The sequence below is a fragment of the Grammomys surdaster genome, unplaced genomic scaffold, assembly GCF_004785775.1.
Source record: "Grammomys surdaster isolate TR1022 unplaced genomic scaffold, NIH_TR_1.0 63, whole genome shotgun sequence".
Lineage (NCBI taxonomy): Eukaryota > Metazoa > Chordata > Mammalia > Rodentia > Muridae > Grammomys > Grammomys surdaster.
Window position 1 is genome coordinate 24,112,936 of NW_021604565.1, and position 14,848 is coordinate 24,127,783.

Below are 14,848 nucleotides of genomic sequence, written 5' to 3' on the forward strand. Positions count from 1 at the left end.
CTCTCTCTCTCTCTCTCTCTCTCTCTTTTCTTTTCTTTTCTTTTTTTTCTTTTTTTATTTGTTTTCTTTGTTTTTCGAGACTTGGTTTCTCTGTGTAGCCCTGGCTGTCTTGGGACTCACTCTGTAGACCAGGCTGGCCTCGAATTCAGAAATCCGCCTGCCTCTGCCCCCCAAGTGCTGGGACTAAAAGCGTGTGCCACCACCACCTGGACATTATTTTTTTTTTTGAGTCATATAATCTTGTTAAATCAGAGTTTGGAGACAAGGATAAAGGGAAAAAATTGGAAAGTCACCCTTGGCAATGAGTAGGGTAGATTGGAAGGAACTGGATAGAAGTGTGGGAGAAAGATAAGATGAATTTTCAGTTAGAATTTCTTGGATTGATTTCCGATACATCTTACCTGTAGATATTTATGCATGAACTCTTGTGTAGGTTTTAATCTTCATTGCTAAATTATGATCTTGAAAGGGAAAGTGTCTGTTTTTATATTCAACAACACATTCAATAATTGACATATATGCAGATCCTTGGAAAAACTTTTAAGCACTATTGTTGAATCCCAAAGAAAAAGAGAGTAAAATAATGCTGAGTTGGGCTCTTTTACACTGAACCGCTACCCTTGAACAGCAGTGGAGAAGAGAATTCTAGAAAGGTCGATAGAATCCCCCTGCCGCTACAACCTCATCCCAATTTTCAATAATTTTCTTGTTGAAGCATTGTCATTAATGATTAATATAGTTTCTGAGGTTTAACCAACTATAGATTTTATGACAAATACCCTACACAGGGTTGGAAAAAATGATGAAAAATTAAAGTAATGCAAGGATGCTTGCATTGCTTCTCTATTTAAACTGAAAAGGAAAGGAAAAAGATTACTATTTTTTCCGTTTGTAAATTTGTTTTACTTATTTAGAAAAATGTGTATTTAAACTGCTGCAGGAATGTATTTTAAACCACAGGCAAGTGCACCTTTTTATTCAACTGACATTGATACAGATTTCCAGAACTCTTCAAATTAATATAGTACTAAATTTAGTTACAAATGAAAATTACAAAATGAACGTGTCCAGTCTCCCAGACAACACCTTGCATTCATTTCACATGTCCAGACACAAAGGAATGGCAGTGCTTGGAAAGGGAAGCTGATTGAAATTATTAAGCAAGTAAGAAAAAAATTCACAGCCATTGTTAATTGATAAGATAGAGAATAATTATTTTGCCACAATATAAATAACAAATTCAAGATATGCAACATTTATTAGTCTCATTCACATGTACCTTTATAGATTTCTGACTCATTTGCATCTATGAATATTTACACATTTTTCATGTAGAATTATACCTTTGCATATCTATGTATATTGTGTATCTATGTTGAGTTTAATCAAAGTTCAGTAACTGCTCAAATGTTTCTGATTTAAACTGCATTTGTCTAATCTAAATGAAACTAGAAGCGTTTTTACATCCACATGCAATTAATTTTGATCCGTGTTACTGCAATGGGCAGTAGTAATTTAAAAACACATTGAAGCCTCTGTCTTATTTTAAAGTGAATTTCAATACTAACACTATAACTTTAACCTCATAGATTAAAACAAATGAGCACTTGAGAATTTTGAGGATTTAACTCATTTACAAATACATTTAATCATTTAATAACACCTGGTTTGATAGGCAAATTATTTAAAGAGTTTAAATTAACTTTCTATTCTGTGAATGGTTGATATTCCAGTATGACTGAAGCATAAGGTGATAGATGAAGTATGAACAACAGGCATGTTTTAAAGGAAAACTTATTTTATTTAAAGATATGCAATATCAACGTTGACAGTGGTAAAGAAAAATGATTTCTTTTTAAATATATTGTTCGTTGAACTATAGAAAACACATTTTCCTTCTCTTTGTAGATGCAATTAAACCAGAATTTAAAAGTAATCTTTGGCTGTATTATGATAACGTATTTTTCTGCAGAAGAATTTCATCCTTACCTTTGTAGTTAACCTTGAAGCCAACAGATCCAACACTTTCATCTGTTTGAAGATGCAGCCACATTTGGCTTCTCATGCTTACTATCAGGTCTGGCACAAAGCTTCCAGTCAGCCTGAAAAAGAGATTGAAGAAGAAGAAGAGAAAAATGGATTACTAAAATATCTTCTGCATGCAAATTGTGAAAGCGGTATCCATCAGTACATTCAGTGTTAGAAAAAAATAGAACTGTCTAACATACATAGCTATGTACTGATATAACATAAAGGATAAAACACACAATTTAGTGATCAAGCTTTATAATTTAAAAGTAGTATTTCATGTGTTTAACTAGGTTATATCTTTCATATCCCCAAGGAGAGATTACTAGAGTGTCAGAGAGCTTTATACTTCCCTTTTAACTATAAAGGGAAAGTGGATCTATAAAGATCTTTAAGTATTTTTAGTCTCCAAAAAAGTGTATATCATTTTAATCTTTAAATTCCACAGAACTTTGAGTAGATTTTCCTGAGAACTATCAAAATGCTTTCCTAAGCAACAAATCTCCAAGTAATATACTGTAACTCTGTAATTCTCATAGTGAATAAGTGATGCTTTAATTAATACTCTTTTATTGGATGTCCTGGATAATTTTATGTCAACTTGACAAAAGCTAATGTCAGCTGAGAGGAGGGAAGCTCAATTAAGAAAATGTATCTATTAGATTGTAATGAGTCATTGATGAGGGAGGGTCCAACCCGTTTGAGGTGGTACAATCATTGGGCTGGTGGTCCTGAGTTCCTGCTCAGCAGGCTAGGCAAGTCACGAGGAGCAAGCAAGTAAAGTGCACTTCGCCATGGCTCTCATATCAGCTCCTGCCTTCAGCTTCCTGCCCTGGTTATGCTACTGTCCTGACTTCTGTTGATGATAAACTGTGATGTGAAGGATCAGGAAATAAACCCTTTGTTCTTCACGATACTTTTGGTCATGCTGTTCATCACAGAAATAGCAATGCTTAACTAAGAGGATGGGTGACACATGTTCTATTGCTAATGATTTTATTGAAAAGAACTTCCTTCTTATAAGACATAGCATAACTGCCACTCCAAATCAAGAATGCACATTCAGCAGCATGCTGTTTTGAACTACTAAAAGGAAAACTGCTTCATATTGCTTCTGTCATTAAAAGTGTATCATACAATTGAATGGAAACCAGGTGTTAAGTAAGGATGAAATCAAAAGAGTAACTCAGAGATTTGGAATATGGAAAGAGATTTCATATAGAAGGAGAAATAGAGAAAATAGACTTACTATAGGCACAAATTCAAAATATAAAGCAATTTGACTCGTTTGAAATCTATGTATGACCTACAAATATACTATATGCATTCATTACGTTGTATCCAGCATGCCAGCCTTCTATGTCCTGGTAAACATTCAAATTGTTCTTATATACTGCACTGCTTTGTGTACTGGTCAGTTATGAATTATGCCTATATCCAGTGCCTCTAGAATTCACGTGGTAAGTTAATCCCCTGCTACTTTTCTACTGACTTTGTATTTCCTGATTTCCCATTCACCCCTAGTTTAAGGGTAAACATCACAAAGTAATGAAACCTGTACTTATAATGAAAGCACACATATCAAACTCCCACATATCAGTCATGTTAGATTTAGAAAACTGGAAATGATAACTCCTATGTTTTTCATAGAAAGGTCTCTAAAAACTTCACTAACTTGTAAAAATTTTCATAGCAACAGTGTCTTTTGCTTTAAGCCAACCCTCTGATGCAGAAACTAGGAGGAAGAATTATATCTTCCAGTTCCTATGCCAGTTTTAGCCAGACAGAGGGCTCCAGGATTTTACTTCCAGCTTGTCACAGAACAGGTACAATTACATTTTTTGTCTGAATCAGGACAAGTAACTCATGTGTGATGGATTACCTCTACCTGCCTTTATAAAAGAGTGAGAGTTATTTTTCTTTGGTGGAGTCTGTTTACCGGATTTCCTATGATGCACATCACAGTCTGCTTTAATCTGCATTTAATAGAAGAACTTCTTCATCTTTGCTCTATTTTGTGGGAAGGATTCACTGTACTTATTAGTGACTTTATTTTTAATTGTATTTTCTGATCAGCAGATATCTCCCTTAAAACTGTCCTCTACATGCAACTTCAGTAGGTAACTCTTTCCAAAGGACTTGATTTAAATTCCAATGCTCCCTGCTGTTTGGAGCATCCTGTATCTAACTTCTTTCCCTTACACTAAAAAATATTAGAAAGCCAAATCAGGAACCTTAGGTCCTTCACATAAAGCTTTCAATTGGTTCTTCACATATTTTTAATGTACAATTTTGAATCCATTGTGACTAAATGATCTTCAATATATGTTTATTTATAAACATAGTAGCCTGAGTATGCATTCATGCTGTGCTTTAAACCTCCTGGTTAGTCCATTTATGTGAAATGAAAGCTTAAAAACCCCAGCTAAACGCACTCAGAAATCTTCCTTAAGCTCTGAAATAGAAACTGAAATAAAGGCAGGATCTATTAAGTATCTATTAGGCTCAATGACTGATCTCTGGATTCACTCAAAGCATTTTTGTTACATCCATTAGGGAGCAGCAGCCATTCTATATCCCAGCAATTTTCTTTGTGTCATATAAACATGTAGCTATTGCTTTTTATGAAAATGCATTCAATAGTTTCTCCTACCCTGCTATGAAAAGTGAGTCATTTGTTATTTCTGCCGTATCTGCAATTTACTGAAGATACTGACTGCTAAAAAAATTAGTTTTTCAAAAATCCTGAAACTGCATTTGACAGTTACATTTTTATAAGAGATCAACGACCTGAAAGGATAATGAATAGTTGACGCATGTAGATAAGAAATCAGTAATTGTAGATTTGATATTATCATTGCACATGGGTTTTAAAAGTTTTAATTTACTGAACATTTCAAACTATAATCTTTAAGTATAATGATGCTTGTCATTAAATTTGATGGACAAATGTTTGCATGTGCATTGTGTTCTTTACCAAACATTTGGTTTATACTTCTGAGAACAAATATAGTTTATTTAGATACTTATTCCATAGTTTCCCCAAATTTCTTTCTGTCTTTTCTTTTGTAGTGTCTGCTATAGGACAGTTATTCCTGGGTGAAAATAGCAACTAAACCATTTTAAAAATTATTTGAATGCAATAAATGAACATATACATAAAGCTAACAATAGCAAATAAGAAATTGGTTTTTCCACTGAAATTACCAGTCTTTTTATAATAGATAAACACAAAAATAAAGATGAAGCTCTACAAAAAGTGAGAATTCTATAATTTTAATATTTATGGTCAAGAATCAAAATTGCATAGTGAATATTCTCATATGTGAGAATCAAAATCTGGGTGTGAAGAATGCCATTTAAAAGTTTTTGGTGAAGGAAGTTAAAAAACTAAAAAAATTTTAGAATACTACTGTTGTACCTGTTGCATTCCAGAGACTGAAAGTAAGTCCTTATTGCTGAAGACACTATGCGCTGTAAACATATCAGTTGGGGGATTACACATGGATATGATTTTAAAGCCTCCTCATTGAGAACTGGGTTTTATGGTACCAGAAGTAGGTACTATACATGCTGCTAAATGAAGGAAGCAATCAATAGTCATACCTAGGGCTAAAGCTTGCATCTAAGGGTGAAGCCTGTCTTGGAAGTGGCTAACAGCTGTCTAACTGAATTTAAACTCCACTCAACAGGAGATAAATGCCTGGTATTAGAAATCTAGTCAACTTCCTGCATCTAGAGAAGTCATGAATCTTAAAGAAAGACCTGTGCATATAACTTTCATAAACCAGCATAATCTCTAACTGCATTGTAAATCATTATCCTTATATGCAGAGATAAGTATAGTTCTCATCCCTCATCAAGGAAGCATCATGTTTTAGAGATTGAGACTGTCACAGAAAACTACCATGAATCAAAATGCAGAGAACAAATGACCATGAAATGCTTAACCACAGTGTCTACATCTACAACAGAACTCCTACATCAAAGGCTCAGGGAACATCATGAAAGGGAAGAAAAGATTATGAGAGCCAGACAGATGACTACTAAGTCTGCTGTGAGTTCATATATCCTAGAAATGACAGGGAACCAACACCCATGACAACCAAATTCTATGTCTGTCTATCTAGTATATAAACAATGACAATACTAATACACATGCTATCACGGGAGGAGTAAATCTTATGGGTCCCCATCCCTAAACTAAGAACCACAGGCACATAAAGAATGCTGAGAGTGGAATAATATATCGTCTACAAGGATAACTCTAAATTTGTCATCTAATTTTAAGTAATCTGCCCTGAAATCATACAACCATATGGCCGACATCACATAACAGTCTCATTAGGCTGTATTCATATATTTATACATTTATACATATATATAACAACAAAATTAAAGGAAAACAAGGCATGAAAGGGAATACTGAAAGGAAAGGGAAAGGAAAATACTATGCAATGGTATTTAATTAATAATTTTAAGAAGCAGTAAGTTATCTAATAAAAGTGTTTTTGAACTGAAACAAACTTTTCCCCCCATTTTTATTGGTTATTTTACTTATTTACATTTCAAATGTTATCCCCCTTCCCAGTTCCCCTCCACAAGCCCCTATCCCCTCCTCCAGCCCCCACTCCCACCTCTATGAGAGTGCTCTCCAACCCGCTCACCCACTCCTGCCTCAGCGGCCTAGCCTTCTCGTACCATGGGTCATCAAGCCTGCACAGGGCCAAGGGCTTCTCCTCTCAGTGATTCCAGATAAGACAATCCTCTGCTACATATCTAGTTCGAGACATGGGTACCACTGTGTACTCTTTGGTTGGTGGTTTAGTCCCTGGGGGCTTTGGTGGGTCTTGTTGGTTAATATTGTTGTTCTTCCTATGAGGCTGCAAACCCCTTCAGCTCCTACCCAGACACTATTGCTAATGACAAGAAACACTTACTGACAGGAGCCTGGTATAGCTGTCCCCTGAGAGGCTCTGCCAGAGATGGACCAATACAAATGTGAATATACACAGCCAAACATTGCATTTAGCGAGGGGACCCTAATGTGGAAGTTAGGAAAAGGACTGCAGGAGCTGAAACAGTCTTTTAAATGTAAAGTCTGTTAGCCAATTACTGAGCTTCTCTTAGATGGCTTGGAGATGACCACCAACAAATTATGTTACTGTTCATTGCAATAGAAGAAATGAATTATATTTCCTCAGAACTATTTTGTTTATAAGAGGAATATTTACTGATGGTAGACGGAAGAAAACAGGACTAAGTATGGTTTCATATACAATGTTTAAATATTGATGCTATTTCTCAGAATAGGGAAAATATAGGAAGAACTGAAGCCCATGCCCTGCACAAACTAAAGACAGTAGAGAACTGCATTGTGAGAACAAAAACTTGTAAAATATTTATTCCACTCTTCTAAGAAGAGTGCACTAAAAGGTCTGCTTTTGTTGCATAATAACCTGCTCCACATGATTATTTACTAGGGATAGAAGAGCACAACCCACAGCTTTTATTCTTTACCCAGACTTCTATTACCCAGCTGTCCTTAGCCTCACTATATTCATAATCACTTGTAAGCATGAGCCTTTCATTTAATGACCGTGAAAAAGTGGTCTGTCTTCATCTGCTCCTTGATCATTTTCATTGGGTACAAGATACTTAACTTTGGTTTCAAGTATGGCCTCCAATAGAGTAGAAAACAGGATTTTAACTACACTTGTAAAGTCTTTTTCTCCTGTTCTTGGTATCCTTTCTTCTTTGATGTTAAAAATGCTACCAAAAGAACAAAGCTCTCAGAAGCAAATATCACAGAGACTAAAGCCACAAGAACACAGTCTACACTGTTCTGTATGAGGTTCTCCTCTGGGTATATATTATAGCTTTCAGTTTGTTATTATTTTTATTTATTTATGTTTTTCTCTGTTTACTTTTGTTTTATAGTTGTAGTTGTTGTTGTTTCTAAATACGGTTTCTCTGTGTAGACCTCACTCTTTTGGAACTCTATCTGTAGATCCAGTCTGGTTCAAACTCAGAAATCCACCTGCCTCTGCCTCCTTGGTACTGAAATTAAAAGTATGCGCCCCTCCTTTTCCTACTTCAGTTTAGTACATTTATGGCTCTCTTGACTTTATGAATGACTGGGTCTCTGATTCTTGTGTCTGCTCTTGGGGCTATTTCCCACCTGATGGATTGTATTGTTCAGGCTTGATGTGATTTTTTTCTTAATTTATCTTACTATATTTTATTTTGACAAGTTTGGTTATTACATCTTAGAAGCTTGTTCTTTCCTAATGAGAAACAGAAAAAGGGTAGATCCAGAGAAAAAAGAAAGGTAGGTATTAACTAGCATGAGTAGAAGGAGAGAAATCTGTAGTCAGGATATATTATATGAGAAAACAGTCTATTTTCAACAAAAGGGAAAATGATAATTATGTTATTGCAAAGTCATTCTGTGCTATTTGTGGTATAGTGTTGCATGAGTATTGAAAGATAATTTGTGGGTAAACATCTCCAATTCTTGATACACTGTGACACTTATGAAATACTGACTACTTACACCTGAAGCACAGTCCTTGGGTCTCCAACTTCACCTCCATCACCAATAGTTAATGTGTCATAGCCAATCTCCAAATCAAATTCTTCAAAGTTTATCTGGATGACCTAGTGATAAATAAAAACAAACACCTTAAGTATATTGAATTATGTAATGAAAACCAAAAATTTAGGCAATGGCATAAAATTAAAAATAATATAAGACTATTTATGAATATCATGTTATGAAAAGCAGATCTCACCAAAGTATCCAAAGCCCAGTGACTACATTACCACCCAGTTTTCACTTGCTATCTTTTAACTTCTGTATTAAATTTTCAATGAAATGGCATGATGTCTGTTTATAGAACACTCACTTTGATTTAAGCATGATTAATGCAAATCCACTTTGGAATGTCTTTATAAAAAGTACATGTGGGAGACAGTAGTTTTCCACACATTTCCACATACTTTTTTTTTTTATAAACTTAACGGAGAAAAAAAAGTATGCCATTTCCCTTAACTAGTAAAGCTTAAAAATGTTAGAGCCAATTTGAATCTGAATGAGTATATTTAGTGTAACAGGTTTATTTTATGTTTACTAGCAGAATCCTTCAAACATAGTAAAATGTATTCCCAAAACAGGAGAAATATAGTTTGAGAGACACATTAGTATATAGCAGATAATTTGGAATTGATTTTACAAAAACATTTCATAAACTGTTTCTATACTCATTTCAAAATATAGTTAAACTGAAATTAAGTATTTAACATAATATTGAAAAACAAAGTAATTAAGAATCTGCTCAGAAAGTGTTAAATAAATGTGTATAACTATAACCATACCTTCAACAAATAGAAATGTATAATATGATATTAATATCTCTGTGTCTAAGAATTATATACAGAGCTGTCTAACATTTCTAGAAAAAAAGTAAAGAAAATGTTTTCAAATTCAACTACAGCATATGTAAAATGTATGAAAAGTATATGGTTTATACAGTCACATTTTTAAAAGTTTTTTGCTTAGAATTAAAGTTTTATCTATCTGTATCTATATATCATTCTGTTTTTTATTCAGACTGTCGAAAGATGTGATTTAAATGATGATGCCCACTATATGCTCAGACATCAGAATTTTGGTCCTCAGTTGTTGATGCTGTTTGGATACATTTGGGTGGTGTTGCCTTGATAAAGGAAGTATGTCCCTACTGTGAGCTATTTGCATAGTATGTTTGGCTCTTTGCTATTCATGTCTTGCTTGGGTAGAAAAAGGACTAAAATTAGAATTTCAGACCTATCATTAAATATCTCAAACTTACAGACCAGGTTTGCTAGTGCAGAATAGCCTTATATTTATCAGTTGCATTGTAAAAATGTGATAAAATATTCTGGGAGAGTTGTGTTGTGTCAAACTTAGAGATATTTTGAAAATTTCTACCAACTTCACTAGTTTGGAAACTGCCTTTTAGAGAAGCCAAGAAGGAACCATTTGGTAGAATATTCAGTCCTCAGAAGTTAGGTGCCTTCTTTAGGTAGACATTCTAATTCCTTCCGTATTACTTAGGACAATGCCTAGGTAAAAGGATAGTTAGTCTCTTGATTAGTTTATACCAGAGAGGAAACCTCAGTGGATACTGCAGATGTAATTAAAGTCTCTGCCCAATCAGCTTTAATTTAATCAAAGGTAGGTTTTCCAGGGAGTGGAAACTTTTATTTTAGATACTGAAGTTGACATAAATTACATCCTGTGTTTTCTATATACCTTAAGCCATCTTTTGTCATTTCTATTACCTTATTTTTATCTTTCTAATTGCATAATTTTGAGTTCTATTTTTATTTAATTAATTTCTTACTTCTGCCAAATTTGTGTTCTTTTTTTTAACTTGTATCTCTCTCTCTCTCTTTTTTAATTACAACCCAGAGTCAGCCCTTCCTCTTTTCCCAGTGTTTTATTCATACACATATTTATGAAGCTATTTGTTCATTCAGTTGTTATTAGTCTGGTTATTTTCAAAATGGACCATATAGGGACTTATACATCCTGCTTGTAATAAATTATCCTTTTATATATTTGTGACTTTTATTAACTTTGGAAAATTCTTCATCTTTTCATTCTTTCTCTTTAACCCCTCTAGAAATTGAAGTTGACATAAATTAGATGCTGTGTTTCCTATGTTTCTTAAGCCATCTTTTGTCATTTCTATTACCTTATTTCTATCTTTCTAATTGTATAATTTTGAGTTCTATCTTTGCTTAATTAATTTCTTTTTTATTATCATATTCATTGAATTATTTAAATTAAAGTATACTCCTATAAAAAGTGATACCACCAGCTTTTTTAAAAAATTACTGAATATTTTAGATAAGATTAGAGCCATATAAAACTAATCATTTAGAAATAACTGATTCTTGATAAATTTTAAAAATTCAGTTATAAATTTTAACTATTTTTTTTTACAATATATACTTAAGCAAAATAATATGATGAGCTGATATAAGTATACATTGTCAAATGGTTTCTGCAATGATGGATATTGCCACATCCATCTCTCTTAGTTCTCATCCTGTTGTGATGAAATATTCTCAGAAAAGCAACTCAGGAGAAAGTGACTATTCTGGCCCACAGTTTAAATATACCGTTTCTCATGGAAAGGGAGTCAAATCAACAGGGTGTTAAACCAGCTTTTAGCATAACATTAAAGTTATAAAGCAGAGAGTGATGAATGCATGCTCAGTCAAAAACCCCATCCCTTCCCATCCCTCAGAGAGTGAGGGATTTTCCTGTCTTTATTTACATAAAAATGTTAAATACTCTCTGCCAGAGGCCCATCTGCCAAGTGATTTTAGATTTTTACAAGTTGAAGGTTAACACAGCCAAAGCACACTATCCCTAACCCACAAGTGTCTATTTCTTTTTTTCCCGACCCTCCTCAAGTGTCTATTTCTTATATTCATATAATATTCATTGTTTCCTTGGATTGCCTCAGGTATGACATGTGGAAGTGAGGTAGGTGGTGCCATTATTCCACATAGCCCTGGAGTGCTAAGTCAACAATAAAGCAAAATGTACCAAACAGACAAGAGAAAAATCTTGGCCATGATGGTGCATGGAGAACAGTAAGCTATAGTTTAAAAAAGGGGTAGGGGGCACATCTGAGGAATAAGCATCAGAGGGATCTTCCGAAACTACATAAGAAATGAATGATGGGAATCACCTCAATTGTTGATTGACCTACATTACAAAATGTAGCAAAAAAGATAGGGAGAAGTAATGAATGGAACAAAAATTGCACTGTCTGCAGTTTACTTCTGAACTCGAGAAAGTACTTAGATCTCTGTATTAAATTACAGGACAGCAAGAAGCCAATCAAACCCAGAAGGACAAATGTCATGTCCTACAGATCACTATTCCTGTGTTAAAGGATAAACTGAGGAAAACATCCAAAAAGAAACAAAACTTTTCATTAGGTAGATGGCTGAAAAGCTCCAGGATTCCAATCACCTCATCACAAGATGATTCTAAACTTAGTCAAGCACAGCTACCTAAAGAGTATCTAGAGTCAAAAAGAAATCATTGCCTGTTAAATAACAGGATGTCAGTCATCATGATGGGGGAGATATGGAGGCACACAGAAAGACTCTCTTGCAAAAGTCATTATCACAGCAGTTAACTATTAAGTGAATCTAGCAGCCTTTGGATTGTATCACTAATATCTTTTGTAGATGCTCTCTTTGTTTCCTGTCTCTCAACAATGTGGATACTTGTTTTGCTTCAGGTAAAGACTTGAAAGTCCTTACTACTGCCTTGTGTGTCTTTAATCCACAAGTCAATATAATTCAATGAAGTGAACTTCAGGCCCCTAGTTATTGGCCACTGGAGGCCTGAGCTGAAGGTTAAGCTTTGGAAAACATGTGGAGACAAATGTAAATTCAAGAGCTTCTCTGACAGTAAGGCTAGAATTATAAGTATTGAATTTTATAGTGCTAGAGCCTACTTCCTAGCAGTTTCAAATTGTTTTGCAAACCAGATTTGGATTGTCAATGAATTCTAATTATAGCTCACATACACAGGGTATATTGGAAGATGCTCTCAGCCTAAGTTATTATGAAAAATTTATGAATGGTCTCAGGAAGTCATAACAGGGCCTACAAATTTTGGTATCTATGTAGTGAAGTCTAGATGAGAAGAGGTGCAATGATATCATCTGCACTAATCAAAAGTAGTGAGTGAATACATTGGCAAGAAAATTTACTTGTAGGATATAAAATTAGAAAGTATGGTTAGAGAATGTGCTATCATGGTTGGTCACTTCTCTGGACTTAAACTCAGAGAGGAATGAGGTCCTGAACTGCTTCCTTGGTAACATACTGATTGTCAGTGGTACCACTAGAAATTTTGTCAAGCAGGCAGATATTCAGAATGTCCTAATCCAAATACATTTCTGACTAGATCAGTGATGTGTTCAGCCCTACTGACTGTTATGTGACACCAGGCTCAACTTTAGGGTCTGGTTTTGTGTTGAGTATGCTCACAAGTAAAGAGGAGAATGTTTTTTCAAAACAGTACAGCTCTTTCATCAAAACGGTATAATGAGATGTGATGTCTAGCATGGATGTCATCAGTATGGACAATGTCTTAGGCTTTCTATTGCTGCTATGAAACACCATGACCAAACAGTGAGGGAAGAAAGGGTTTATTAGGCCTACATTAATACATAGTAGTTCATTAATGAAGGAAGCCAGGGCAGAAACTCAAACAGGACAGTAACCAGGAGGCTGGAGCTGATGTTTATGCCATGGTGCTGCTTGTTGGCCTGCTTAGCCAAATTCTTCTAGAATCCAGTATCAGAAGTCCAGGGTTGCTACCATTCATTATTATTACTTTTTTATTTTTATTGGATATTTTGTTTATTTATAATATGGGTGTCAACCCCTTTCCCCATTTCCCCTCCCTAGAACCCCTTATCTCATCCTCCCTCTTCCTTAATGTTTTTATACCAATTTAATTACATGCATGTATTAAGGTCAGTTCTAGGTTGAGGGTCTAGCAATACAAAAGATGCAAATAGTCAAGGAATAATAAACACAAATAGTCAAAGAAAAAGCAAGGCATTAAACCCAATTATGTGAACACTTGCTTAATCACTGTTTCTAAGGGCTTATCAGATAACCAAAGTATCTGAGTCTATTTCCCTGTCCTAGCCCAAGATCATTTTCAGGTCTGAAGCCTACTTCTTGTTCCAGCCTAAAATTTAGATTCCTGTCTGAAATTATTTCTTTGTTCTAGCCTAGTATTTAGGTTCCTATCAGAGATTATTTCCGTGTTCTAGCCTAAGATTTAGATTCCTCCCTGAAATTACTTCTTTGTTCTAGCCTCATGTCATGTTGCTGCCTGAAGCCTACTTCCTTGTCCTTGTCCAATGTTATATTCCTGACAAGTAGCCCATTTTCTTGTCTTTGGCCCATGTCAGATTCTTGCCAAGCATCCCCAAAGGCTCTCCACCTCTCTCTCTCTTTTATCTCATTAACAAGACTGAGCCTGTCTTAGGTCATACTGACAAGAATGCCTTCCTTACCCATCATGGAATATGCTTTATCAAAAGCAATACATTTTTGTCTTAGGTTGGCAAGGCTCTATGCAGAATCTTACCCATCCTTGGCGTGCCAGACTGTTAATCTAATAACTCTGTCTGGGGGTCCATTTTAAGGTTCAAGTCATGTATTTTGGCTGGTTGGCACCATGCATATTGAGCTGGGTCCTCCCTCATGACTCACTAATTAAGAAAATACTTTACAGATGGATCTTAAAGAGGCATCTTCCCAACTAAGTTTCCTTCTTTTCAAGGTAACTCTATCCTGTACCAAGTTGGCATAAGACTAGCCTGCACAACTGACTCCTTGATAACTTGACACACAAATACATTACTTCCCCAAAGCCACAACTATTCTCCTCTTATCCACCCTCAAGTTCTCAAATTAAATGCATAAACAACTTGAAAAGTTCTGCAGTCTTTACAAATTAAAACACATTAAAAGTTCAGTCCCTTTAAAATAGTCAATTTCTTTTAAAAAATCCAAAGTCTTTTAAAATTCAAAAATTTTCTACTATGGGCTCCCATAAAATAAAAAACAATTAAATTCTTTCCCATTTCAAGGGGAAAGAGCCAGGGCACAGTCACAATCAAATCAAAGTAAATCCAAACTCCTAACTACTCCTATTCTCCTGAACTCTTCCAAAGAGTTTGGGCATGTTTCCAGCCCCACCCTCAGCAGCAGCAGCAGCACA

General features: G+C 34.9%; 1 protein-coding gene across 3 annotated transcripts in view; it reads right to left on the reverse strand.

The window, feature by feature from the left end:
* Csmd3 (CUB and Sushi multiple domains 3) overlaps positions 1-14,848 on the reverse strand; it is a 1,130,934-nt gene that overhangs the window by 561,310 nt on the left and 554,776 nt on the right. For all 3 annotated transcript variants that reach the window (XM_028765583.1, XM_028765601.1, XM_028765593.1), the window contains 2 exons: positions 8,585-8,688; positions 1,990-2,102 (listed from right to left, as the gene is read on the reverse strand). In XM_028765583.1, coding sequence (XP_028621416.1) covers positions 1,990-2,102; positions 8,585-8,688 — 217 coding nt within the window. The remainder of the gene's footprint in view (positions 1-1,989; positions 2,103-8,584; positions 8,689-14,848) is intronic.